The sequence below is a fragment of the Lampris incognitus genome, chromosome 4 (assembly GCF_029633865.1).
Source record: "Lampris incognitus isolate fLamInc1 chromosome 4, fLamInc1.hap2, whole genome shotgun sequence".
Classification (NCBI taxonomy): Eukaryota; Metazoa; Chordata; class Actinopteri; order Lampriformes; family Lampridae; genus Lampris; species Lampris incognitus.
In genome coordinates this window covers 25,818,694-25,844,870 of record NC_079214.1, presented here as the reverse complement: position 1 = coordinate 25,844,870, position 26,177 = coordinate 25,818,694, and the positions used below count along the sequence as shown (strand labels likewise).

Here is a 26,177-nt window from a genome sequence, read left to right as displayed (position 1 = left end):
AACAGCTTTACTACTCATAAAAGCAGGAAGCAAAACAGGATGCTGATTTCATATTTGAGGGGTCACGAGATCAGTAACAACTCTCCAGACTGTTTTAATAACAGTGACGTGTCAAGGTGCTAAGGTAGGCGGCAGCATAACACACCAACACATAATTCAGTCTCACGTTCATGGTTTCATAATGACTTGCCAAAAACTGCAGTGGGCCATTCCCCTTCAGCCCTACCATTGTAACGCTACTTCTGCAGCTTTCTTAGGCATGGAAATCAACAGGAATGTTCGGCTCAACGAATTCAATCTAATTTCATTTGCCATGACAGCTCGAGAAAATAAAATATCTCCGTCAATCTCACACAATACCCCTCTTTAGCATACCTTATTCCTTTAAACCTGCTTAATTTCAGCCCCAACTCTATACTGTCTTTATCATAACCTTAGGGTCCAAGGTAAAAATCTGCAAATCTACAGGAGCCGGTCCAGTTGAGTGTTTTCTCACTTCATTTTGACCTCCAGTGTAATGCTAACAGATATCACAAGACTTTGACGATCTCACACATTTGGATGTGGCATGCTTTGCAGATATGCCTCGCATATTTGCGTAAAGGCTAAAAATCAACCAACACTGTTCAAGGGTTGTAAAGCAGCCTCACCCAAACATTGACCAGTCGGGGTGAAGCGGTAGCCAGGTTTGCACTCGCAGCGGTAGCTTCCTGGCAGGTTCAGACAGGCTGCATTCTGCTGGCAGACTGGACCATTCTGACACTCATCAATATCTAAAACAGGGACAGAGAAAGAGACATTTACACAAAAACCCGTACATTTTACAAACTATGTTTTATTTATTTATGCATGTTTTATTTTCCAAGATTTGGCATCTGTCCCTGATAAGGGAGTAATCTGATAGACAAGCAGGCCTTACCTTCGCAGACCAGCAGCTTGTCATTGTAGATAAACCCTATTGGGCACTCACACCTGAAGCTGCCGATCATGTTGATACAAACTCCATTCTCACAAACTCCTGGAGTCTCCCTGCACTCATCAATATCTAGTTCACCGTAGAAAGACAAAGAGAAACACCATAAATGAAACAAACTTGCCTCGTCACAGAGGACACCTCAGTTTAAGATCCATCCATCCATCCATCCATTATCCAAACCGCTTATCTTGCTGTCAGGGTCATGGGGATGCTGGAGCCTATCCCAGCAGTCATTGGGCGGCAGGCAGGGACCCACCCTGGACAGGCCGCCAGGCCATCACAGAGATATACACTACCGTTCAAAAGTTTGGGATCACCCAAACAATTTTGTGTTTTCCATGAAAAGTCACACTTATTCACCACCATATGTTGTGAAATGAATAGAAAATAGAGTCAAGACATTGACAAGGTTAGAAATAATGATTTGTATTTGAAATAAGATTTTTTTTACATCAAACTTTGCTTTCGTCAAAGAATCCTCCATTTGCAGCAATTACAGCATTGCAGACCTTTGGCATTCTAGCTGTTAATTTGTTGAGGTAATCTGGAGAAATTGCACCCCACGCTTCCAGAAGCAGCTCCCACAAGTTGGATTAGTTGGATGGGCACTTCTTTGAGCAGATTGAGTTTCTGGAGCATCACATTTGTGGGGTCAATTAAACGCTCAAAATGGCCAGAAAAAGAGAACTTTCATCTGAAACTCGACAGTCTATTCTTGTTCTTAGAAATGAAGGCTATTCCATGCGAGAAATTGCTAAGAAATTGAAGATTTCCTACACCGGTGTGTACTACTCCCTTCAGAGGACAGCACAAACAGGCTCTAACCAGAGTAGAAAATAAAGTGGGAGGCCGCGTTGCACAACTGAGCAAGAAGATAAGTACATTAGAGTCTCTAGTTTGAGAAACAGACGCCTCACAGGTCCCCAACTGGCATCTTCATTAAATAGTACCTGTTAGAGCCTGTTTGTGCTGTCCTCTGAAGGGAGTAGTACACACCGGTGTAGGAAATCTTCAATTTCTTAGCAATTTCTCGCATGGAATAGCCTTCATTTCTAAGAACAAGAATAGACTGTCGAGTTTCAGATGAAAGTTCTCTTTTTCTGGCCATTTTGAGCGTTTGATTGACCCCACAAATGTGATGCTCCAGAAACTCAATCTGCTCAAAGAAGTGCCCATCCAACCAATCCAACTTGTGGGAGCTGCTTCTGGAAGCGTGGGGTGCAATTTCTCCAGATTACCTCAACAAATTAACAGCTAGAATGCCAAAGGTCTGCAATGCTGTAATTGCTGCAAATGGAGGATTCTTTGACGAAAGCAAAGTTTGATGTAAAAAAAATCTTATTTCAAATACAAATCATTATTTCTAACCTTGTCAATGTCTTGACTCTATTTTCTATTCATTTCACAACATATGGTGGTGAATAAGTGTGACTTTTCATGGAAAACATGAAATTGTTTGGGTGATCCCAAACTTTTGAACGGTAGTGTATATATATATAGGCTCCAGCATCCCCGCGACCCTGAGAGCAGGATAAGCGGTTAAGATAATGGATGGATATATGTACATATATATATACACACACACATATAGTGTATATATACACACACACACACACACACACACACACACACACACACACACACACACACACACACACACACACAGGAAAAGATCCTAGAAAAAGATCCTAGGAAAAGACCTTTTAAGAAAATCTTACCAATGACCCGTCCGGTGTAGATGTCAATGTGGTATCCTGGTCTCTCACTACCACACAGGGTGAAAAACTCACCTGAGTGGGTAAAATGGTGAAAAAGTTATTTGAATACAATATGCTTACACTGACCTTCCTTTCAGACAGTTATTCATTACACGTGGTTGTGTGTGTGTGTGTGTGTGTGTGTGTGTGTGTGTGTGTGTGTGTGTGTGTGTGTGTGTGTGTGTGTGTGTATGTGTATATACACATGTTTAGCTATCCTTGTGCGGACATTTGGTCTGCACAAAGATAGCAAAACCTGACAGGACGTACCTTGTACAAGGAAAAGGGTCTATTTTAGGGTTAGGAGTTGGTTTTAGGGTTACGGTTAGAATTAGGGCTAGGTTAAGGTTAGGGTAAGGGTTAGGGTTAGGCATGTAGTTTGCGTGGGTAACGTTAGGGTTAAGGGCTACGAAATGAATGTAGTCAATGAGGGGTCTGCACAAGGATAGTGAAACATGACTGTGTGTGTGTGTGTGTGTGTGTGTGTGTGTGTGTGTGTGTGTGTGTGTGTGTGTGCATGCGCGCGCGTGTGCACGTGTATGAGTGAAAGATTATACTCACTGGTGCTGGGGATAGGACACTGTTCGCAAGGTTTATTCCACGCTCGGCCAATGTTGTAGGAGCAGCAGCACATCTTTTTGGTCATATTAAAACTGAGCTCTCCATCACAAGTTCCATTGTCAGAGTAGAAGTTCCTGTAGCAGAAACTCTTCCTCATGTCTGTGTATGCACATGTGTGTGTGTTTATTTGAGAGAGGGAGAGTTGGGAAGGGTCATCATGATGACACAACAGTATCACAGAACCATGTCACGGTAATTACTAAAGTGTATAGAGGGCGAGCTCATGTTTACTCACCCATGCAGTTGTTTCCTCCATTGACCTGCATGTAGTCTACAGGGCAGATGCAGGTGTAGTTCCCTATGGTGTTGTAGCACTGACCTGGACCACAGATCCCAGGCTGCTCACACTCATTCACATCTATTCACAAATTCAAAAAGGGAGGGATATAGGAAACGTAAGATGGAAGTGAAGGACAGAGACAAAAAAATGAATTGATTCATGAATCATATATGATTCAATTCATACGATTAAATAATTCACAAAAAGGGATGTAGCTATTAAAACTGTTTAAGTTTTCAACAATGGTTGTAGGTGAGGCATTTTTTTCCTATCAAGATCAATGATACACACCTGAGTAGTATTAACCTCTTTTTCTGTCTTACAGTGCCTTCAAATGGGGTCTTATTTGTTCACGAGAAGAGTTCATATGAATAATTGCTGTTGTGGTATGCAGCATTTTGTTTTTTGTTTGTAGGATTTCCCCTTTTTCTCCCCAATTGTACTTGGCTAATTACCCCACTCTTCCGTGCCGTCCTGGTCGCTGCTCCACCCCCTCTGCCAATCTGAGGAGGGCTGCAGTCTACCACATGCCTCCTCTGATACATGTGGAGTCGTCAGCCGCTTCTTTTCACCTGACAGTGAGGAGTTTCGCCAGGGGGACATAGCACGTGGGAGGATCACACTATTCTCCCCAGTTCCCCCTCCCCCCCTAACAGGCGCCCCAACCAACCAGAGGAGGTGCTAGTGCAGCAACCAGGACACATAATCACATCTCTCATACCCCCCCTTCCCATCCACCCCTGTATGTCTGTGTTATGTTCATCTGTCGTCTTGTTTCACTCCACTTATTGTAAAGCAACTTTGAGTACTTGAAAAGTGCTATATAAGATTGATTTATTATTATTATTATTATTATTATCTAGCTTCCCACCCGCAGACAAGACCAGTTGTGTCTGTAGGGCTGTCCGATCAAGCCAGAGGTAACACAGAGATTTGAACCGGTGATCCCCATGTAGGTAGGCAACGAAATACACTGCTACACTACCTGGACACTTGTGGTATGCAGTGTTGCCAAGTCGCCAGATGATGCATGTATTCATTTGCATATTGATGACATAATCACACATTCATTTGCATAAAGCTTAGTGGTGTGTTGGTTGCAGGGAGAGAGAGATCACATTAAGCCATAAAAAAAAAGTAGATAGAGAAATATTTAGCAAAATAACCACAAACTCACTACTGGGACACTGTATATTTGAAGTAAAAAAGTAACCAAAAAAAAAAAATTACCAAGTGGGGGAGAAGATCCAGTGAACTACTTATATATTTACAAGACCAAATGAACTATTTACATATTTACAAGTTATGAAAGCGTTTTACAACATTGCTGAATTGGATTCAATAGAAAAATCTTCAACAAAATATTTGAATGGCATGAGAGCTATGGCACATATACTGTAGTGCACCACTTTCTCGTGCTTTGACAAGTGCCAATCCAGAGAAAGTTTCAGAGTGAGAGCTTCAACGTAAACATAGAAACTCACTACAACTGAACTCCGCCTCCTGCGGCGAGCAGCATCCTCCTGTCTGCCCTACACACCAACACCCACTGACTGGAGAGGGAGAGACCCCGGCAGAAGAGCTGTGGACTGCAATTACTCTGAGGAGTGTGCATGGGAATGAATTACAATATTTGAATATATTTCTCAGCTTGCCCCTGATGGTCTGAATAAGTCGCTAAATTTGTCCCTAGTCAATTTGTAGAAATAAAGTCACTAAGAGGGTAAAAGTAGCTAAATCTAGTGAGAAGGTCACCATGCACAGCTTCAGAGGTAGACGTTTTCTGTAAACTCCCAAAGTTCACGAGATGTGACGCAATTCGGACATTTTCAAAAAATAGCGGAGCCCACTGACATCTGTTTTGTAGTGCATGGTGAGTATAGTGATATTGTGATTTTAGTTGTTTACAGTCTTTTTGAGTCATGTAAAAATACTATATCTGAAGATAATGTTTACAGCCTTGTCTTTTCCTCTGTCATTATATATGCCATTTCCCATTGAAAATTAAGGAATTAGGCATCCAGGTGGCGTAGCAGTCTATTCCGTTGCCTACCAACACGAGGATCACCGGTTTGAATCCCCATATTACCTCCGGCTTGGTCGGATGTCCCTAGAGACACAATTGGCCGTGTCTGTGAGTGGGAAGCCGGATGTGGGTATGTGTCCTGGTCGCTGCACTAACGCCTCTCCTCTGGTCGGTTGGGGCGCTTGTTCACGGGGGAGGGGGAACTGGGGGGAATAGCATGATCCTCCCATGTGCTACGTCCCTATGGTGAAACTCCTCACTGTCAGGTAAAAAGAAGTGGCTGGCGACTCCACAGGTATTGGAGGAAGCATGTGGCAGTCTGCAGCCCTCCCCAGATTGGCAGAGGGGTGGAGCAGACATTGAGATCTCTCGGAAAATACGGCAATTGGCTAAGTGCAAATGGGGAGAAAAAGGGGTGAAAAAAGTCCAAGAAGAAAAAAAGAAATGGACTCATTAACTGTTAGGTAGCATTAGCTAAATCGTTAGCCTCTAGGGCTTCACAATTTTGCCCAGTTGCCTAGTGTTCTCACAATTTTGACTTTGAACGCCACGTATATCATATGCTCCTCTTCCCACATCAAAACCACAAATTCACAACTCAACTCTCATCTGAAGGCAATAGTAGAGCAGGCAGGGATGGAAGCCTAAGGACATTATATTGCTCTTTGTGAGTAAAAGGAGAACAAATTCTCCTGACAAGAGAACATGTATTACTGAAAAACGAAAAAAAAAGTTTGTTCTCGCCATTGCCGCTCCTTCTCTTAATTCACTCTCTAGCTCGCTCTACCAACGCTGCTCTCTGTCGCTGCCCGATCCAAGCCAACCATGTGCATGCGCAACTCATCTATGGTTGACTCGGATTGGGCCGCAACATGATCAAATGTTATTAAAAGAATTTTGAAATTATAAAGGAACAATTTCCTCTAAATTGCAGTCAAAACGGGAAGTGTTGCATAGTCTTGTTGCCTGATCTGAGTCAGGCAAATTACCTGAGTTGCGCATGCGCGCCGTAAACGGTTTATTCAGCTTTATTATATTATAAAAACAAAGCCAGTGTTAGGGTTAACTTAGACGAAAATGGTCACACAGCAAAACTTTTATTTTTGGCAAGTACATTGGTTGAATTCATGCAAGGGTCCGCCTAGGAGGCTACGCATCCACAAACTGACGGGCAAAATGTTTTTGTTAGGTAATCTTGAACGCTGCATACTTAACTTTTTTTTCTGTATTTCACATTCAATTGACTTGGGCACTGTGCAAAAGTCTTATAATGGCAGGAAAAACACTGGGTTTTCTGTCCGTGTATGTGTGTATCTGTCCGCTGCTAATCTCGCATACTACTGGACCTGTCAGCCTAATAATTTTTGTGCACAGTTGTGACTGTATGATCAAGAACCTCTCGTAGTTGCGGTGATTCAAAACCTCTGAAAAACCTGTTTTATACTGCAATTGAGTGGTAACTCCTCAGCTGGTTTTTCGTCTAAGTCCAAGCACCGGAGAAGGGGAGATATGCAGGCAGTGCCTCTGTATTTTCCCTTCTCCCAGTAGGTGAAAAAAGGGGTGGTTTGTCGCCAAGTCTAAGCACCAGAGAGGGGGAGATATGCCTGGCAGGAATCTGCACTCTACTGAGTGCACTCTTCTAGTTTATCATTAATTACACATGGTGCACCAGAAAGCTTCTCTCATAGCGTGTCCTTCATTAAGATTGTCTGAACCATGTCCTAATGATGTGTTTTTAATCTTGCAAATTGCCTCTTTTTACTTATATCAATGGGTAGAGAAATAGGGAATAAAGTCTCTGTGTCCACAACCCAGCAGACCAGCTGAAATGTTGACTGCAAAGGCAGAAGAAGCATCAGAGGCAAAAGCATTAATTGGCATGTCAAACTGCTTCAATTTTGGAGCGTTAACAGAGGATCCAGAGACTAAAACAGTCGTTTTTGTGGGTTTCTGTTGCTGCAAATGACTTTTGTCATGGCCTACTCTGCGCCATAGAAGCATCAAATGAGGGATGTCAAATGAAACATATCAATAATTGATTTCAGAGTGTTTGGGCCTTAAAGACAGTATTGTAACCTTAGACTATCAAGAGCGGAGACCAGAGTTTGCTCTCTATTAATGAAAAAAATAAATTAAAAAAGGCAATTGTTCAAACCCTCCTAATCACTGTATCTTTCTCCTTTACCGCATGCCCTCATGGCTCCTTCTGATCTTTGCCCTCTGCTCCTCTGTCTCAAACATCCTTCTCATTTACCCCCCCCCTCTTCCAATCTCCCTTCCCTCCAATCTCCCTGCTCTCTCATCTTTCCCTTTCCCTTTCAGTCTCTCGCGCCCGTCATCAGGGGATTTGGCAAGTATTTGTCCTCAAAGAAAAACTGACCACATCTGAGTTGTGCTCCTCTGGACAAAGTTACGGAGCTGTCTCCGTGTCTGAGCTGAGCTGTGTTAGGGTAGCAACAGACTACAGCAAACACATACTGAGGTAAAATGAGTGGCAGTATTGTCTAAAGGATAACAGGGCCCAATATTTCTTTCTCCTTCTACTCACGTTTTCTTTTCCTTCTCTTTCTTCATCTGTCCTCTGTTTAACATGGGCCTTAACAGCTTGACTCAATTTCCTAACCAATTCACTGTCCCCGGGCAAGAGCTAAAGAAGAAGAGATCATCTGTATATGTATGCGTGTGTTAAGAGGTGAGGTAGGATATCGAGATGTATTATTATATTTACACAGCACTTCTTTATAGCAATGTTTACAAAGTGAGGAGGAAAGGATAGACAGTGTATGTGTGAGTGTGTCATACCTTCACAGACCCTAGTTTCTATGTTGAGTGCATAGCCTTTTGGACATTCACACTGGAAGCTGCCAAAGGTGTTGATACAGTTTCCTCCTTGGCACAAGCCTGGTAGCTCTCTGCACTCATCAATGTCTGCCACAGAGAGAAAAGACAGTAAGTGGTGGGCTGGGCTGGTTGTGTTATCTATATGTCTGTGAGACTACCCCCCCCACACACACACACACGGACATAGATACATCCACATGCACAATGCATACCCTCTAAAATAACCGTGATGGGATTTGGCCTGAATCCCTCTCCTCCAGGACACAGAGTCCTATATTCAGCTGAAACACAGAGCACAGTACAAAATCACATTATACATCATAGTAAAAGATGAAACCACAGACCACGATCACGCATGCTATCATGCGCTGTATACCTCTGAAGTGATCATTAAACCCAAGATTCTAAAAAGTGACAGCAGATTGGTAAAATTCTTCTGAAGGTCATCTTTTAAATGTGTTTTAAGATGTGTGGGCTAGTCAGGTAAACTCACTTGAGTTGACTGAGGGGCAGGCTTCACATGGAGTACCCCAGCCCAGACCCAGAGAGCAACAGCAAGATGCCTTGGATACTCCTACGCCAATCTCATTGGTGCAGTCCAGGCTCTCTGACGCATCTCCTCGGGAGCGAACATCCAGGTAGCAGCTTCCAGAGCGAGTGTCTGCACACGCGCATGCATGCATGCATACACACACACACACACACACACACACACACACACACACACACACACACACACACACACACACACACACACACACACACACACACACACACACACCTTATAATATGATGTACATGGTTAACCCAGGTCTTGGCTGAAATATTTTTCTTATCTGGAGCAAGACAAGTTGAGTCAAATGGTTCAAATGTTTAGGGGATTATGCCTCACCTACACAGCCAACCCGGGTCGGGTTGAGTTCAAAGTCTGACGGGCAGTTACAGTGGTAACTGCCAGGGATGTTGACACAAACTCCATTAATGCAGATAGTAGGATCTGCACACTCATTTATATCTGAAAAAGAAAAGAGGAGCAAAAGGTAAAAAGAGAGGCACTTCAACAAAAAGTAATGATTCAAGCAAAGTGAGAGAAATTTAATGAGTGAGAGGGTGTGTATGATGTATCCATAATGGCAGTATGAATTACATCAGCATTTCAGATATTTCATCATGATTTTTCTTATTTGCCATGACAGCACAGCCAAGTAGGAGAGGAGGAGTCACCCCCCCCTTCATTATCTCAGTAGAGTTTGGGGGGGGGGGGTTGTTCATCCCTTCATTGCAGTTGCTCCATTTCTTTTCCACCCTCTCACATTTCTTCAGTTCATTGGGGCATAAAATGAAGCAAAATTAAGAGAGACAGCTTAGCCATTGTTTTAACCTGACTTACCTGTGCAGTTGCCGCCGCTCCTGTCCAGTTCATAGCCAATGTTACATTCGCATCTAAATAGTCCTGGGATATTCTGGCACCTCCCATTGACACAGATGTCAGCAAATGTACATTCATCTATGTCTGTGAGTGAGAACGATAGAAAAAAGAAAAGAAAATAGAAACAGAGCGAGATAGAGGGAGATAAAGAGAGAGATAGAGAGAGAGAGAGAAAGAGAGAGAGAGAGAGCAAGAGAGAGGCCCAGCTGTGAAGGATTAGTGAATCATGGGACAGAGGTGGAAAATTGGCAGACAGCAATAGGAAGTGAAGGCTGCAAAGAAAATGACAGTTCTGGGGCAAAAAATGCCCCGACATGTCCAAACACACACACACACATACACACACACACATACGCGACATACACACAATAGGAGAAGCAGCCAAGGTTATGAAATTGTGCTCTTCCGCACCATTAGACTCTGCACAACTCATTACTGTCCTGTTCAGCTCCAGGTTAAGGCAGGCAGGCACATTGGAATGGAGCAGGTTATTTCAGGATGTCTGAGACCTCAGCACAATGAGGTCAATCTGCTCATTCATCTGAATCCAGCACTGCGCTATCACTGGTAGCATGTATCAGAATAATCTGTAACCTGTTATGACTGCTGTGAAAACCCTATCCTACTCTATCAGGACTTTTTCTGTTCATTCTGGTCATCTTCACTGCAGGAGCCTGGTGGTTGGAGCCAGAGGGTCATCGGTGTGAATACAGTCACCTGGCCCCAATGCTAAATGGCTTTTCTACCCCTAAACTCATTACATGTACACTGCATATTTCAATGACCCTAAACCATACAAGACAAGATGGTACAGTTTTAAATGCTAATTCTAATTTAAATATAATGCTTATTTGTGTCCTCTTTTTGTTAATGGCCTCATGAGTTGTGTTGCTGTAAAGCCCCTTGAGGCAAATTTGTAATTTGTGAAATTGGGTTATACAAATAAAACTGACTTGACTTGACTTCACTAATGTTGTGACAATGTACAAAACACCGATCACACAGAGAATATCAGTGTTGGGTCACATTTATGACATCATCAGGGATGCTGGATCTGTCTTACCCTCACAGGCCTTGCCGTCAGGGGTGGGGATGAATCCCATGTCACATTCGCACCGGTATCCTCCAGGCATATTCAGGCAGTGGCCACTCTCACAAAGGTTGGTGTTCTCTGCGCATTCATCACTATCTGTTGGGGTGAACACACACAGACACACACACACACACCATACATAACATGCACATAGATACCAACACAGATACACACAACACACATACCGTTTCACATAAACACACCACATAACACACGCAGAATATGAAATTAGCACATCTAATTGTTTTTCATTTATAAGCCTACTAAACAGACAGACTGTACAGAAGAGGAAGGATGAAATGTCTTAATTAGTATGTGTGAGTGTGAAAAAAATGCACGTGTAGTTGTATATGTGTGTGTTTAAGTGTGTGACCTGAGCAATAGAATCCATCTCCAGAGAATCCATCCTTGCATGCACAGCGGTAGGAGCCCATGGTGTTCAGACAATCAGCATTGTTGCTGCACATGTGGGTGCCATTGGAACATTCATCCAGATCTAAAACATGAAATTGTTCATAAACCATATTTAGATTTAAAATTCTTCATCCTACATATACCTATATGTAGGATGAAGTATTTTAGGAGAGAAACACATGTTCTACAGTATTTTAGGAGAGAAACACATACACACATGTTCACCTTTGCCAGTTGCTGGACTAAAGGGTTGATTTACCTGTGCATTTGAGGCCATTACCAATCCACCCCGGAGCACAGTTGCATTTAAAGCTGCCAGCGGTGTTGGTACAGGTTGCATGCCTATCACAGTTATGGGCTCCAATCTCACATTCATTGATATCTGCAAAAAGATCAAATAAACAGGATCGTGTGAAGCAAAACAGAGACTTTTCTGATGGTCTGGTGATCTGGATTTGCTTTCCAATTCTAGTGGGGATCCTGGCATTGAAGAATGAGTTGATGCTTGGTTTGCATTGTTTAAAAGACAGCAGGAGGAGATGACTGCACTAAACCCACTGGGCGGCGGTCCTCAAACCACGGCAGGCAGTATTTCAGAGTGAAGGAAGTGGGAGATTCTCATGATCTTCGATAGTAATACGATAGTAATAGCCTTCCTGCAGAGACTTAATGATCAAACCCAATCCCTGGACTTTCACTGTACAAGTGTTTGCAGGGAGCTTTAAACGTCCACGAAGGGGTAAAGTACCCCAGTGCATGAACTGTAAAACTGGAAGTTCTGAAGGAAGTTTGTGCCTAATGCACGTGCGTCGCCCACAGAACAAAAAAGCAACAACAGATATTGGGCTCTCACGCAGATTTTTTTTTTTTTGTAATACAGAATATCTTTAACTGCAAATGTTTGGTGTGCTTGCTGCCTCAGATGTCATGTTTGGAGATTTAATCCTTCCAAATATGATGACTATAAAATAATGTGGTTATGATCTGCTTAAACCAACCCTATAAATAAACAAAAGACCTTTCATTACAAAGTCATTATAATTTTAGCTGCACTCTTTTGAGGGATGAAAAGTTAGTGCCCTTATCAGATATTGTTGTAAAAATATCTCTTTACATTGTATGTGCCAGCCCATTTTAATGAGGTATAGGCCTGGACACTGATAAATTTGGACAATCAATGGGAACAATTAAACTGGTTTTCATTAAATCTTGCCTGCCCTTAAAGCTAACTGTTTATATCCTGCAGGGTGTAACGAATAGGGATCTCCAAGCAACTAGTATACAGTGAGGCTGAGCAGGATATGAGGAGTCCCACAGATTGCTCTGCAGCTCTTATTCAACAGGCAACTAATCTGATCATGGTTGATGACTGGCTTTACTTGATCAAACCTACACAGCATGAAGGAAAAATGCCTGCACGAGGCTAGAACAATGATGCCTATTGATTTAAGCAAAAACAAGCCCCTGGAAAATTCTGACCAACACAATACCTGGCGTAGGGCCGGAGAACTGAGTGTTACAGCTCTGACAGAGGGTTTGCACAAATGTTTTTGTGCATGAGTGTGTGTTCTCGTGTGTTCTCGTGTGTTTATTGTGTTTATTGTGTGTGTGTGTGTGTGTGTGTGTGTGTGTGTGTGTGTGTGTGTGTGTGTGTGTGTGTGTGTGTGTGTGTGTGTGTGTGTGTGTGTGTGTGTGTGTGTGTGTGCGCGTACGTGTGCACATGCATCAGCTAAAGCCCTGATATAAAGTCAGTCAAGACACTGGGACTCACCAGCCAGTGAGACATCCTTTCTTTACGTTGTCTGTCTTCATGAGAGTAGTGATTCAATTAGAGATGTGTTCAATTAGAGATTGGTACTGCGTCTTTAGGGTTTTCCTGAGGAGAGGGTGTAGTATATTTACACTACCATTTAATGACTAGGTTAATATGAGGGCTATGAGCTTCCAAAACTCTCTCAATTACAGACAGAATTCAGGATAATTTCCTCAAGACTCTGATGACAGGACAGAACAGAGAAAACAAACATACGCACGCACTCATATTCTCATGTGGAAAGCTCGGCAGTAAAATGTAAACATGGGTTGTTGCATGCAACAAGCGTGTCAGCGGTCACAGCTGGTGTCAAAGATTTGACACCAGATTTGAATAGACCTAATGTCTGACAGATGAAGGATATGGCTAAGAAGATTTCGCAAAGTATTACATAGTGTCTGTCTACCCGAATCTGTTTGTATCTCCGTATCTCCAACCTGACCGCCCAACTGTGCATCCGCAAGTCCGTCTGTCAGACTGAATCTGAGTCCGCTTTCTTGCTAACCTGCCTGTAAACCTGCCTAGCTGCCTGTTTACCGATTGGTAGGAATAAAGGTAGGTAAGATTTGGTTAAAAGACATCTCAGAAGTTGTCCAAAAAAGACCTATTTGGAGCCCTGATAACTGGGTTTCTCCTCCACCGGTCTTCTTGCAAAAAGACTGCAGGAAAGTTTAATCCTCAGTCATGGGCCACCTGATTCTAACCTCAGGCCCACTGAAAGTTGAATCAGTTCATCTGGCCACAACATTTATTGAGAGAAACGTTTCATCACTCATCTAAGTGACCTCTTCAGTCTCAACTGACTGAAGGTACCCCCACCCTTATGAACAATACAATGGGATAATGACCAAAACCAACGACCAGTTTCATATGCAAATAGGCGTAACCATTAACTAGAGTTTCAATGGCCATGTGTATTGACCACTGGTTGCAATCACAACATTGTAAGATGGCAACTGATGTACTCTTAGGCCCCCCTCCCTCAGTTCAGGGATGGTCGTTCCCTCTTCACATAAATGACCTCTTTGATTCCCCGTTTCAAACCAACGTTCCTCCCTATCGAGAATGTGCACATCCTGATCCTTGAAAGAGTGGTAACTGGCCTGTAGATGGGTGTAGCCTGCAGAGTCCTGGCCTGACGTGTTAGCTCTTCTGTGCTGTGCCATCCTTTTGGCCAGCATCTGTTTGGTTTCCCCCAATGTATAAGTCAGGGCAATCATCCCGGCACTTAACAGCATACACTGTATTGCTCTGTTTGTGCCGGGGGACCCGATCCTTGGGGTGGTCTGGTCCACTGCTTTGGAGGGAGTCTTTTTAGGAGTTCACAGCAAAGATACTCCCAACCTTGTAAACCCCGTGCTCTACTAATACATCCCCACCCAATTTTACATACAAACACATGCACATACTCACACCCTATCTTTAAGTACTAAGCATTTTAGAATTCAAAACAGAAATTATCCTCTAGAGATCCCTGCCAACAGCTGGATCAGATCTGGGCTTGAGAGCAGCACTTGAGCAAACCCCCTAAAATACACAAGTGCACGCACGCACGCACACACACACACGCACGCACACACACACACACACACACACACACACACACATATAGCGTTTTTTTTCGGAAACCATCAATGGTGTTAGAAGTGCTCAACTAACGAAGAGCAGAATATCAACACAGATACAAGAAAACTTTTTTTCCTGTATCTGTGTTGATATGTATGTATGTATGTATGTATGTATGTATGTATGTATGTATGTATGTATGTATACATACATACATACATACATACATACATACATACATACATACATACATACATACATACATAGACAAACACACACACACAGAGCACAAAATGTGTTCATTTCAAGGGCTCCACCTACCAACAGAAGCACATGACGTAAATGACTGAAGATGATATATTTCCTAAATGGCATGCTAAACAAGAATAGAGCATTTGAGTGAGATCCCATTTTGAAAAAGTAGCAAGTTTGTCTGCATGTACAAAAGAAGGCAGTCTGCCTGAGAGGAATTAAAGACTGAATCCACTGAATTTTGAGTTTGGAATTCCAACCCTGTGAATCAGAACTGGCTGCTTAGCAATCCCATCTCACATAAAAAAGGAAAACACTCTACGAGCATTTTAATAGACTCAGAATGGGAGTCGATTTTTGAGAGAGTGTGTATTTATGTGTGCCTGTATGTGACTGCTTTCTTGCATGCATGATGCACGTGCATGCAAATATGTATGTGTGTGTGTGTGTGTGTGTGTGTGAATGAATGCACATTTGGTCCGATACACTGGGGTGGGGCGGCATGCTGGCGCAGTGGTTAGCGCAGTGCCTCACAGCAAGAAGGTTCTGGGTTCCAGCACCGGGGTAGTCCAACCTTGGGGGGTCATCTCAGATAGTCCTCTGTGTGGAGTTCACATGTTCTCCCCGTGTCTGCGAGGGTGTCCTCTGGGTGCTCCGGTTTCCTCCCACAGTCCAAAGACATGTAGGTCAGGTAAATCGGCCATACTAAATTGCCCCTAGGTATGAATGTGTTTGGGGCCTTTGTGATTGCCTGGCGGCCTGTCCAGAGTGTCTCCCCGCCTGCCGCCCAGTGACTGCTGGGATAGGCTCCAGCATCCCCGCAACCCTGAAAGCAGGATAAGCGGTCCAGATAATGGATGGAAGAGACATTGGGGGTGTTGGGGTGAACACTTAGGGGTATGAATCACATGTCGCACAGATGCCTTTGTTTTTGTCTTAAGGAAAACATGATGCTGCTGACAGCACGGCTGACTCATTTTGATCACTGTGCTCCAGCCCAGAGGAGAGCAGGCCAGATAAGCGTCACTGGCCAAACTCTCACAGCTTCAACTCCCAAACTTTTAAAGTGGTCTAATAAATCAGACTCAACTCTCACCAGAAGGGAAGACAGTCCAACCTAGCAAAGGACTCTACCAGCCGGCTGGACTTTGTATTTATGTGTTCTGGAGCCATGACAGGTGATTACGTGTTGAAGCAGTCCTCCAACCATTACATCATGTTTAACTAACCTTAATGAAAGGCCAACAAAGGAATAAACAAAAGTGTAATCCGATGCGTATATCTGACAGCAGATAGTGACCTCACTACTGCTGCTGCTAGTGTTTGTATTTATGTGTATTGTATGTTTTTGTGTTTGTGTGTAGTTGCATGTGTCTGTGTCTGTGATAGTTTGTTTTCACCTGTTTTTGTGTGTTTGTGTGTATATAGATATATATATATATAGATGTAGACAGGGATATAGGTATAGATTCATGTGTTTATGTACATGTTTGTGTGCACACGTGCCTATGTGTGCATGTGCTTGTCTGTGTGTGTCATCACTTCAGACAGAAGGCCCTGGCTAACCAAAAATCTCTGCCTCCCTTCGACCCCCCCCCCCCCACACACACACACACACCACCGCCTACCTAATCGGCAGCAGCCCTCTCCTGACTCACCACTGTCTGCATTCTCCATCCTGTTCCTGCTCTTCCACTGATGGGACATTATGTCATGGGCTTTGATCCACATCCTTCCATAAGGATCCTTCAGTGTACTGGTTTCTGTAACTTCATCATTTTGTGTGTGTATGTGTGTGTCTATGTGTGTGTTTGCATGAGTAGTTCACCTGTGCAGCCCGTGGTTCCTTTGCGAACAGAGTATCCAAGGTCACAGTGACAGATGAAGGAACCCTTAGTATTTTCACAGTTCCCGCTCAGACAGATGTTAGGGTTCAGCTCGCATTCATCCACATCTAGACGGAGAGAGAAAACGAGTGAAGGTGAGAGACAGGGAGGGAACAGAGAGGGAATGTTTACATGCTAAAAAAACGCAGCTACAAAAAAAGTCATAAAAAGTAAGCTTTCATTGGTTACATCTGTTGAACCAAGTTTAAATAGCAAGGACTTGTCTGCCTATGACAAAAAAAGAATGAAAAAGTGCAAATTTTATGAGCAGTCACTGTTTAAAAATGTGTTTATTCTGACCAAAAAAGGGCACTTGCATAGCTATGAATGTGTTGGTATGTGTGTGTGTGTGTTTGTGTGTGTCTGTGTGTGTAATAGCCTTTTTACATCAATGCTGTCAGATTTTTCTTTTCTCACTCGATGAAACCAGACTTCAAAATTTCAGACATTCCTCCTCACTCAGCCTACAAACACAACTTTCACATCTTCTGAGTCAATAACAACAACATTTTCTCACAAGACAAAGTCTGTGAAGGGCTATCATATCTTGAGGGATATCTCCCAGATCTAACAGTTGTTGTCGAGGGTGTGGTTAACATGTTTTACTGTGGTCATAAATAAGTGTATGTTACCCAGGCAAGTCTTCATATCCTCAGAGGACATGAAGCCATCAAAGCAGAGACACTGGAACGTCCCCGGGGTGTTGGTACACTGGCCACCATCACAGATGTCTGGGCTCTCTTCACACTCATCGATGTCTGACAGGGAAAGGGAAAATGGCAAATTTAAAGCAAAACAAGTAAAATAAATCATCGGTCCACTGATATATTTTACTGCTCAATTGGGCAGAACAGCTGCCATAAAACAGAAGAACAGAACAGAGCAGAACAGAACATGACAGAACAGAATAGAATTGAATTGAACAGAACAGAACAGAACAGAACTGAATGGAATAGAACAGAACAGAACAGAACAGAACAGAACAGACAGACCACAACACAACACAATGGAATAGAACAGAACAGAACAGAATAGAACAGAACAGAATAGAATAGAACAAGAGAACAGAACAGAACACAAAAAACACAAAAAAAACAGAACAGAATAGACCAGAAAAACATAACAACAAATAATAACAAATAACATAATAACAAAAACAGAATAGAACAAAAAAAACCAGAACAGAACGAAACAGAAGAGAAAAACAGAAGAGAGCAGACAGAGCTGAGCAGAGCACAACGGGGAACAATGCAAAAAGAACAGAAAAGAAGACAGGAGAGCACAGAAATTTTTATACCCTCATAAATCTGCAGGTTCACACCAGGACAAAGCTGAATTTTGTACCCTACTTGTACAGCTGCACACATGCAGTAAACAAAGTATTGCATTGAGCCAAAGTAAGGCAATTATATATTTTTGCTTGAATTACTAGAAATGAATGATCCAACCACTGGCCATGTTTAAAATGGAGGACAAAAATTCAGAAAAAAAATTAAGCAGATCAAAGTCAGTCAGAGGTCATTACAACTGGGCATAGTAGTGTGGTCATAGATAGATGGATCGATGACCGACAGACAGACAGACAGACAGATAGACAGATCTTTGATACTGACCAGTGCAGCTCCTCAGATCTGGCATCAGGGCATATCCACTATGGCAGCTGCATTCATAGCTGCCCTCCGAGTTGGTACAGAATGTCTCACAACCACCATTCTCAATGGTACACTCATCGATATCTGGGAAGTTGAGAAATACAATCAAATGTTAGTGAACAACCATGACATTGCCTCCATGATAAGGAAGTGAATATCCATATTGAAATTAATGAGTCCCTAACTTGATGCTTACCAACACAGTCCAGTCTGTTTTCAGTAGATTTGTATCCTGTGTCACATGTGCACTGGTAGCGTCCGATCATATTGACACACTGGCCGTTTCTGCACAATTTGTCACTCAACTCACACTCATTGATATCTGTAAAGAAACAAACAAATGTCAATGAATAAATGTCAGATTCTAAAAGGATTATGTTTTATACTGAAGCTTGGCACCTCAGTCCCTATACATGTCATTTTAGTATGTTTAAAACATGCAACTCATGGAATGCAAATCTAAACTAAGACCACGGTGTCCCAATGATCAGTAGTTTGAATCCTTAATGAGGATTGCCTGAATGTGCGAACTTAATGATTCATATTTTTTTCTACCCATCAGCACAAATGCTTTAACTGTTTCAATTATGTTCATCGCTCCATCAGATTACCCTTGAGCAAGGCACATCACTATAACTGCTGCAGAGGAGTTGCTTTGTGACCAGAAGAAAAAGACTGCAGCAGTCTTGGCCAGCACCAAATTGTGTGTGTGTGTGTGTGTGTGTGTGTGTGTGTGTGTGTGTGTAATGTAACAACGATAGTAATTAACTGGTATGGAAACCACTATCTACTGTGTAAGTATAAATGTGCGCTCAATTAGAGCTAATTTATTGGTAGGTAGGAAACTGTTATGTGTCTGACAAGGTAACATCAACCCCTAAAAAATAAATCTGCAGATGTTTCAACAATGGTTTGATAATGTAGGTCATTGCCTCAGCATCTGGGGATGAGGCTGACATTTTTCAGTAATACTTTCTTTGCTCTTTGTTCCCTTAACTACCAATAAAGAAAATAAATGGGCTGAAATGGTTGTTAATTCCCATGAGGTCATGGACTTGAGCGTCATTAGGTCATAGCAATGAAATGCAGAAAATAATGAATGATCATCTCATTGGAATAAACTTGTTATGGAGGTAGTGAAACTGGAGAAAGCACATGGAAGGTTGGGCTCCTCTAGCTTTTATCACTCCTCTGTTGCCTGATCCAAGTGGACCATTCTCATTGTAGGAACACGCACATTCACACAAATGCACAGTCACAAACTCACACACATTCACACATTAGACAACAATCTTTATCAGCCAATCTTTCAAGGAATATGCATCCCACATATTAATAAACACATGACCTCTGTTAATCTTTGACTCCAACCCCCCCCCCACACACACACACACACACACAGACAAAGCCCACACACAGAGGCAGAGACAGATACAGAGAGAGGGAGAGGATCCCAGCCTCCCCATGTCAGTCCAACAGTCCTTAAGGGCTCCTGCCCAGGGACAAAAATAACACCACTTACAGTTTCTCTTTTCAGCCTCCTTATCTTTCTGGGAACTCGAACAGACACTATGCCTCTACATTTGTCAAAAAGAGATTCCCCAGAGATTCCTTGAGCCAAAGAATGGAAACCATTTTGAAAATGGATGTTCTGTCTGGCTTTCCTCTCCAGTGATCTCACCACTCACCAAGACAAGCCGAACCATCGGGGGCGATCTCATGTCCATCAGGACACACACACTGGAAGCTGCCCTCTGTGTTCACACACTCGCCTCCGCGGCAGAGCAGAGGGTTCCGTTCACACTCATCAATGTCTGAGAAGGAGGGAAGAGAAAAACCAGCATGCGCGCACGCATACACACACACACACACACACACACATGCCGTTATGCCAAAGTAATGTTTTGTATCCATGAATTCACTCAGGAATTCAAGCAAGGCGTCAAAGGCAGACCAGACTCTCATTACACGACAGAGGAATAAAACATTAAGTATTTTCACAGATGGCAGAACATTCATACTTGTAACTTTATAAAAATCATTTCAGAGCAGCTGATTGTGCATCCCTTGTATGCAATGCAAGTATGTCATAAAGCGCAATTATCTTTTAGACATCTTAGATTGGTTTCGCAAAGGCAAGGGAGCCTGGCAAGGGTTGGGCTGCAGACACAAGCTCTCTCAACACACCACAGGGGTTCCAATAAAGACAGTTGATAATTCTCTTTTTCACTTCTTTTTCTCTCTCTCTTTGTCTCTTTTTCTCTAGCGCTCGCTGTCTGTCTTTGTTTTACACAAAGATACACACGCACAAGCCTGCAGATTTCAAATTACATCAGTCATATAAACAGTGAGTTCCAGGCCTGGCATGTTGGCCACAGCACCTCATCCAGAGCCTATGGTCCCAGATGGAAGGACAAGATGGCTGGGTAGTTGACTGGGGCTATGTGGCAAGTCTTCCCCACACTTAAAGCCTTTTATAGGTTGGCACAGCTCTCTGCTTTCAGGGGCAGCCCCTTTTACAGGATGTAAGAGAGAGTTGCGAAGTGGATCAGGTTTCTAACTCCTCGTCTTCGTAGACTAAATATGATTTCATATGAAAGGTACAGTCTCTGCTCTTAGAGGGTAGTAGTACCAAGCAATACAATCTAAAACAGCGGTCCCCAACCATTGGGCTACAGACCGGCACCGGACTCCAAAGCATTTGCTACCGATCCGCGAGGAAACGATTTGATTCCGCAAAAAAATAAAGAAATAAAATAATAATAATAATAAAAACCTGAATAATAAACATATAACATTACTGGTGATTTGTGCAGTAATTACATTGAACTTGGCACAGTCTGTCTGCTGCAACTTTCCTCACCATTCCCTGTCACACCCACAACAGGATGGGGATACTGATGTTGAACTTGAGTAATGCAACGTATGCAAGGTCATCAGTTGGTCATCACCGACTTACCTACTCAATGTGCATGTTGCAACTAGCTAGTTACCATGAGTAAAAAACAAACGTCGCTTGAGAGAGTTTCTTCGGAAGAGGTAGGGGAAATAAAAGGTCTAACGATGAGGGTAACACAGAGACAGCAGAGGCTGAAACTGCAAAAAAAAAGAAACTTCTTCAAAAAAATACGATGAGTTGTACCTAAAATATGGCTTTATTGTGATGACTTGCATGTCATGACCGTCTTGTTGCAGGAAAACAAACCCAGGGTTCCCGCTGATTCAGTGATATTGGAGTGTTGCAATGTTTTTAATATGTGAGGAAAATATGCACTGTGTCTTCAATATCCAAATGTTACTTAAATGTTATGATGCTACTGACTTATAACCTAACCTATATTCCGGTTGTGATAACCCCCCCCCTTGCCGGCCGGTCTGCAAGAATTTTGTCAATATTAAATCAGTCCACTGAGCAAAAAAGGTTGAGGATTCCTGATCAAGAAGACTTGATGTATGTATAGACAACAGCATGTGTTATTTTACATGTGTGATGATTTACTACTCACCCATACAGTTTTTCATCATCATAAAACCGCTCTCATAACCTTGGAAGCACTCGCACTCGAAGTCTCCGGGTGTGTTGACACAAGTGCCCTGTCCACACAGGTCCGGAGATATTCGACATTCGTCAATATCTATGGGAAGGAATGGAGTAATAATCAGTCTCAACTAATGTATAGGTAAAGATCATTCTATTTTAAATTAATCTCCTGAAAATTGTTCTCAGAGGGCATTATGTTTACATCTAAAAGCATACAAAAATTATTTTAGGATAAAGCAATGGCACTCACATTTCAACTGATAGTGGTATGTGTATACTCAAACATACCAGTAATGGTACTAAACAGGCTGTAGGGACCAGTTCCAACAAGTCCCAAACAGTCAGACTCCCATTAGGCTGAATGAGCTGAGTGTAGGCAAAGGCTTTACACCACTTTACTGTAATTAGTGTTGGCAGCAAACTTCAGAATGGGGGATAGATGTAGAATGGCGAGACTTGAAGAGATATAGTAGTGCTGTGATTTGCGATAGCTATTGTTTGGCAAGAATCCTTGCAGAAACAAGCAGCCTCAGATGTACGCTACTCACTGAAAATGGATTAAGTACTAGCACCTGAACAATTTCAAGTTCAAGGTCAAAGCTTTGTAGGTATTCAGTTATCCATTGAACAAGGCTGATATATGGTCATATGGAAACAAACCTTAGTCACTTGTTTCAACGTATTGCAAAACATACTGTATAAATTCTTTAGGTTCTGCAGTAATTTTGAGGTTGTGTGTTGCACTCACCAGTGCAGTTCCTCTCGTCCGCATCAAGAGCATAGCCATTGTCACAACGACAACGAAAGCTACCGATGGTGTTCCTACACCTTCCATTGGTGCACAGGCTGTTGATCATCCTGCACTCGTTAATATCTTAAGGAGAGAGAGAAAGGAAAGAAAAAGGCAGCGATAAATAGATAGACTGATAGATAGATGGATAAATAGACAGACAGACAGACAGACAGACAGACAGACAGACAGACAGACAGACAGACAGACAGACAGACAGACAGATAGATAGATAGATAGATAGATAGATAGATAGATAGATAGATAGATAGATAGATAGATAGATAGATAGATAGATAGATAGATAGATAGATAGATAGATAGATAGATAGATAGATAGATAGATAGATAGATAGATAGATAGATAGATAGATAGATAGATAGATAGATAGATAGATAGATAGATAGATAGATAGATAGATAGATAGAGTGAGAGAGGGATATACATACATACATACATACATACATACATACATACATACATACATACATACATACATACATACATACATACATACATACATACATACATACATACATAATACAACCTGTGTGGCCTTCATTAACCCTTGGGTGCACAGTACCTTTAAGGAATGGCCTGCCATTGATGAAGTCTCCCCTGTGTGAGAAGCCAGGGCCCCGAGGACAGAGCTGGCTATACTCTGGTGAACCCTTCAGAGGACACTCATCACATTCTGGACCCCAAGCAACCCCCACTGAGCAGCAGCAGGCATCCACACGGTGCTTCCCTTGGATAGGGGTCCCACAGCGCTCATCCTCATGGGTCAGGTAGCACTGCTCTGTTCGCAGGTCTAAATTCAACAGCAAATCACAAGCATGGATTCAAGCAAACAGACTTCCACAGGCAGACACAAAAACAGATTCGCGAACCGTGCGAGTAGTGAAGTTTAGGTCAGATGCTGAAATAGCATCTCCCATACAAACAGACACACAACAAACATATACAAGCACACAAACCATACACGCACACACAAATGAACACACACCACATAGAAAATAACATAAAGAGACACACACTAACACCTACGCACACATGCATATACACAACAATACCCACCGATGCATGTCCTGCCACTGGCATCAACAGTCATTCCAGGGGGACACTGACAGATAAAGGAGCCTTGTGTGTTGACACACTTCCCATTGATACACACCCCAGGGAACACCTCACACTCATTTACATCTGTTGATGGGCAGAGAAACATCAACAGCTTATAAGCAGGATTTTACATAATGACAGTGAAATGTTTGACATTAGAACAAACTCCCATCATAAGAGAATATACCATGAAATTATTTTTTACATGTCATATTAGCAGACCTTACCTTCACAGGTATTCCCTGTTACTCTAGCATAGCCCTTACTACAGATTGGATCTGGAAAAGAACACAATAGTTTAAATACATAAAATACAAGATGACTGAAAAGTGTCAGTTTGTGCAGTGGGATATATTTTGGTAAGGGGCTGGAAAGGTGGGACATAAGTTTCGAACTACTTAAGGTCTTACGGTATTGCAAAACCCTTCTCACCTCGTTCACATTTGGCACATGGGCTGCCCCAGGCCTCTCCCAAGGTAGCACAGCAGTGGGACTTCAGCGTAGCACCATTGATGTTGACCTCACAGCGGTCATTAACTATCTTCAGCCAGCACGTACCCTTTGTGGTTTCTGTTTTAAAAAGAAATGTATCCTCATTCCACCAAATACAGAGATGAAATGTTTGCCAGGCTGAAATTCAAGAGGAACCACAGAAGGTCTGACATTATTGTACACGGACCTTTACACTGCAACCCAGAGCTGTCCAGTGTACTGCCCGATGAACACAAACACACAAAGGACCCCGGGCTGTTCATACACTCCCCATTCACACACGGGCTGGAGTCACACTCATTAACATCTGCAAGAGACAAAAAAAACAAACACACCAGTAATTTTTGCATATGAGTGGAACAGGGATGCTAATGTACATATCAGTTTCATCATGAGGAATGAAGAGTGTTTTCTGTGCATGAGTGAACAAGCCTCTGACCCTCGCAGACATCCGTCTCAGCATCGAAGCGGTACCCTGTGGGGCACTGGCAGGTGAAACTGCCTGGTGTGTTCCTACAACGACCATTTTCACACAACAGCCTGTTCATCAGGCACTCATCAATATCTACAGAAAAAGAGACAAGGGTAGACAGAAAAGGCAGGTAGACAGACAGACAAAGGCATATTAAATACACTGGATTTTCAGATTGGGCCCAAGATACAGCACTTTAACTACAGGCGGGGTAGGTTCAAACATGTCACAGTAGATAACCTACCAACACAGTTTTTGCCTGTTGCGTCCACCTCGTAGCCTTCATTACAGTTGCATTTGTATGTCCTCAGCATGTTTTCACACACCCCATTCTGGCAGATGTCAGGGTCGAGGGCACACTCGTTAATATCTAGGGGACAGAAAAAAAGCCCATTTAATTTTAAGGTAAGAAAAGACTCTGAGTACAGTGGTACAGTATGATTTATATGTGGCCCCTCTACATCCTAATGTCAGCAAATAACATTTTTTACACACACATAAACATAAGCATACATTCCAAGGGCTGAGACGGTCTCTAAGCCCTAACCATGGAACATTAACAGTACTCTGGACACACACACACACGCAAAATACCTCTGTTATCACTGGTTGTGCCGAGGTCATTAGTGCAAAGAGCCAGGAACTCAGCTGCAAGACAAATGCGCACACATAGTATGGGTTAATAAAAAGCCAAAATGAAATAACAGTGCTTCATAAAATATCACTTATGCTAAAATCCAAGAAATCTCTAAGCAAGACATTTAATACCATGTTATTATCCAATTTCCATGCTTTCTCATTTAGCCTTGATGTATATAAAATGTCCTCCTTAATGTGGTATAATTCTGGCATCTTCTGACACCGACACTTTAATTGGCAGGGCTAATGAGCACTGACTGCTTGACGCACGTATGTGTGTGTGTGTGTGTGTGTCTGTTTCCATGTGTGTATGTGTTTTCGCATGTATGCATGTGAGCGTGTATTGGCATGTCAGCAAGTGTGTGTGTGTGTGTGTATGTGTGTGTGTGTGTGTGTGTGTGTGTGTGTGTGTGTGTGTGTGTGTGTGTGTGTGTGTGTGTGTGTGTGTGTGTGTGTGTGTGTGAAGACTCTCAAACCCTCCTAACTGTTGGCATCCCTGTCAAAGCACTTATTCATG

General features: G+C 42.6%; 1 protein-coding gene across 1 annotated transcript in view; it reads right to left on the bottom strand.

The window, feature by feature from the left end:
* LOC130111624 (fibrillin-1-like) overlaps positions 1-26,177 on the bottom strand; it is a 63,687-nt gene that overhangs the window by 16,252 nt on the left and 21,258 nt on the right. Inside the window, exons 12-39 of the mRNA XM_056278864.1 lie at positions 25,616-25,669; positions 25,266-25,391; positions 24,989-25,114; positions 24,737-24,856; positions 24,490-24,627; positions 24,285-24,335; positions 24,016-24,141; positions 23,522-23,749; positions 22,896-23,021; positions 22,113-22,241; positions 20,295-20,420; positions 18,803-18,928; positions 18,568-18,690; positions 17,587-17,712; positions 16,897-17,022; positions 11,697-11,819; positions 11,397-11,519; positions 10,994-11,119; positions 9,892-10,014; positions 9,394-9,516; positions 8,995-9,162; positions 8,714-8,782; positions 8,463-8,588; positions 3,590-3,712; positions 3,295-3,453; positions 2,695-2,766; positions 920-1,045; positions 651-773 (exon numbers count right to left, since the gene is read on the bottom strand). Of these exons, the coding sequence (XP_056134839.1) occupies positions 651-773; positions 920-1,045; positions 2,695-2,766; positions 3,295-3,453; positions 3,590-3,712; positions 8,463-8,588; positions 8,714-8,782; positions 8,995-9,162; positions 9,394-9,516; positions 9,892-10,014; positions 10,994-11,119; positions 11,397-11,519; positions 11,697-11,819; positions 16,897-17,022; positions 17,587-17,712; positions 18,568-18,690; positions 18,803-18,928; positions 20,295-20,420; positions 22,113-22,241; positions 22,896-23,021; positions 23,522-23,749; positions 24,016-24,141; positions 24,285-24,335; positions 24,490-24,627; positions 24,737-24,856; positions 24,989-25,114; positions 25,266-25,391; positions 25,616-25,669 (3,435 nt within the window). The remainder of the gene's footprint in view (positions 1-650; positions 774-919; positions 1,046-2,694; positions 2,767-3,294; positions 3,454-3,589; positions 3,713-8,462; positions 8,589-8,713; positions 8,783-8,994; positions 9,163-9,393; positions 9,517-9,891; positions 10,015-10,993; positions 11,120-11,396; positions 11,520-11,696; positions 11,820-16,896; positions 17,023-17,586; positions 17,713-18,567; positions 18,691-18,802; positions 18,929-20,294; positions 20,421-22,112; positions 22,242-22,895; positions 23,022-23,521; positions 23,750-24,015; positions 24,142-24,284; positions 24,336-24,489; positions 24,628-24,736; positions 24,857-24,988; positions 25,115-25,265; positions 25,392-25,615; positions 25,670-26,177) is intronic.